At 48.1% G+C, this 2,665-nt stretch overlaps 1 protein-coding gene across 1 annotated transcript in view; it reads right to left on the bottom strand.

Moving 5' to 3' along the window:
* Positions 1-2,665, bottom strand: part of ALDH2 (aldehyde dehydrogenase 2 family (mitochondrial)) — a 22,147-nt gene that overhangs the window by 15,834 nt on the left and 3,648 nt on the right. Inside the window, exons 2-3 of the mRNA XM_015567273.1 lie at positions 1,329-1,433; positions 1-82 (exon numbers count right to left, since the gene is read on the bottom strand). Of these exons, the coding sequence (XP_015422759.1) occupies positions 1-82; positions 1,329-1,433 (187 nt within the window). The remainder of the gene's footprint in view (positions 83-1,328; positions 1,434-2,665) is intronic.

Genomic DNA, 2,665 nt, shown 5'->3' with positions numbered 1-2,665 from the left:
TGTTGGAGGCATCCATGCGGCGCCAGGGCGAGCCCAGCTGGAAGGCGGCCCGAGCGGCCTTTACTGCCCTGTCCACATCTTCCTGGAAAACACCCAGCGAGGCAGCTCAGGCCTTCTGAGCAACAGCCACCCCCATAAACTGCCCACCCCCCTGCCCAACAGCAATGCCTGTACAGAAACCTGCCCTGACAGTCCTTCCCCGCCCCGAAGGGCTCCACCTGCTGAGCTTCCGGCTCTCCTTCCCAGGAGTCATGGAGGGAATGAGGACCCTGGCACATCTTCCTGGAAAACACCCAGCGAGGCAGCTCAGGCCTTCTGAGCAACAGCCACCCCCATAAACTGCCCACCCCCCTGCCCAACAGCAATGCCTGTACAGAAACCTGCCCTGACAGTCCTTCCCCACCCCGAAGGGCTCCACCTGCTGAGCTTCCAGCTCTCCTTCCCAGGAGTCGCGGAGGGAATGAGGACCCCGGCGTTTCCATTTCTGTATTTTCATTTCAAAACCCCCCCAGTGAGTTTTGGAGGGAAAGGCACTCCGGGGTCAGTGCTGAGGATTTGACCATGTTCCCCCTTCCTAAGGAAGCAAGCTTCGTGAACTTAATTAACATTCCCCCTCAGACAATTGGCAGTGTCCAGCAAGTGCAGGTGTACCAGCTTCCCGCTCCTTGGGAAGCTGTAAATCAACCCAGCTAAGTCAGCTAGCATTTTTGATAAGAGAGATGCATCTCAGGAAGTAGGGAGCACGGTTCCCATCCATCACATTTGCTGTCAGACTACCCTACAACCCAGAAGAGTATTCACATTTGCTTTTAGCAAAGGCAGCAGGCCTTAATCATGAATGTAGAAGATTGTCTTAAAGCCGAGGGAAGGAGGTATTCTTGAATTATTTGTAATGCCTTTTCTATTAATACATATTTTTATTAAAAGTATAATATAAAAAAATTTAGTTAACTATTACTATGTAATTACTATGAGTATATATAATGAAAACAAGACATACTACCAACACCAGAGCTAGATCTCAGGAAACCCAAATTCTACTCAACAAGATTTCCATCTGGCTCTGGGAAGGAGAGACTGGAGCAGATGTTCTCAAGTTCAATGCCATGTCTACAACCCACAACAGTATGTAGTGAACTCGCTTACTAGCACCTTTGTCTGCAAGGAAGAGTTTCTGTTGATTCATTTACTCAAAAATTTTAATTGCCATTTTTTAGTTTTGAAAGCTATACACACACGGCAAAGCTCCCATCATACAAGAACATATTAAGTAGAAAATTAAATTATCCTTGCCCACTCCTTCCCCGAGGTTAGCCACCAGTTCTCACCTTGTCCCCTTCAGCTACCTGACAGATGACTTCCCCCGTGGAGGGATTGATGGTGGGGAACGTCTTCTTGCTGACAGCATCATGCCACTCATTGTTTATGAAGATCTACAATGAGAAGGCAGAAAGTTCTCAGGACCCGTTCTCAACCCGAAACTGATGTTACACAAAAAATCAGGAGGAACATATAAATTAACTCAATGACGTGACCACGAGGTTAAAAGCCACAGGCCTTGGGATTATCCGAGCTGGAGTGCCCACTCTGCCGACTGACCTCGGGTAAGTCATTGGATCTTTCAGTGTCTTGGTTTTTTCTCTGATCTGAGAAATGAAGAGTTATCTTCCTACTGTATCAGTTGTGTAACCTCACCTCAAAATGTGGTGGCTGAAGCTGACTTATTATCTAACAGTTGTGTCCACTGATTGGGCTCAGGTGGTTGCAAAGTGAGGGTGGCTGGAGTTGGATGTGCAAGATGGCTTCTTCACTTGCATCTGGCACCACATGGCTGCTTGGGCTTCCTGACCATATGGTGGACTTAGGCTAGTCAGACTCTCATGACAGCTGGCTTGCCCAGAAAGAATGTTCCAAGAGACCCGGGCAGATGCTGACAGGTTTCGTAAGATCTAGCTCCAGAAGTCAGATGGCCTCGTTTCTGACGCCCAATTTCATTCATCAAAGCGAGTCACAGGCTCAGTCCAGACTCAAGGGGAAGGAAAAGCCGAAACCAGTTTGGCTCAGTGGATAGAGAGTCGGCCTGCAGACTGAAAGGTCTCAGGTTCGATTCCGGTCAAGGGCATGTACCTGGGTTGCGGGCATATCCCCAGTAGGAGATGTGCAGGAGGCAGCTGATCGCTGTTTCTTTCTCATCGAGGTTTCTAACTCTCTATCTCTCTCCCTTCCTCTCTGTAAAAAATCAATAAAATATATTTCTTAAAAAAGGGGGGGGAAGGAAAAGAGGAGGCCCCACCTCTCCTTGGGAGGAGCTGCAAAGAATTTGCAACCAATTGATGTTTCTCTCTCATCGATGTTTCTAACTCTCTATCTCTCTCCCTTCCTCTCTGTGAAAAATCAATAAAATATATTTTTTTAAAAAAGGTGGGGGGGAGGAAAAGAGGAGGCCCCACCTCTCCTTGGGAAGAGCTGCAAAGAATTTGCAACCATCTTCCCTTTAACACACTAGTGCACAGGGTGTGGAACATCGAGGCAGATTATTCCTTTGTCCACTCAGCAAACATTCAGTGAGCACTGGCAATGAGCCAGCACAGTCCTAGGGCTGCGGACACAGTGGAAACCAAACCCCATGAGGACCTTTCTCATGGAGCTGGCATTCTATTGGGCA

This window comes from Myotis davidii, unplaced genomic scaffold, assembly GCF_000327345.1.
Source record: "Myotis davidii unplaced genomic scaffold, ASM32734v1 scaffold223, whole genome shotgun sequence".
NCBI lineage: Eukaryota > Metazoa > Chordata > Mammalia > Chiroptera > Vespertilionidae > Myotis > Myotis davidii.
The sequence above is the reverse complement of the archived record's forward strand: the minus strand, read 5'-3'. Positions and strand labels throughout refer to the sequence as shown.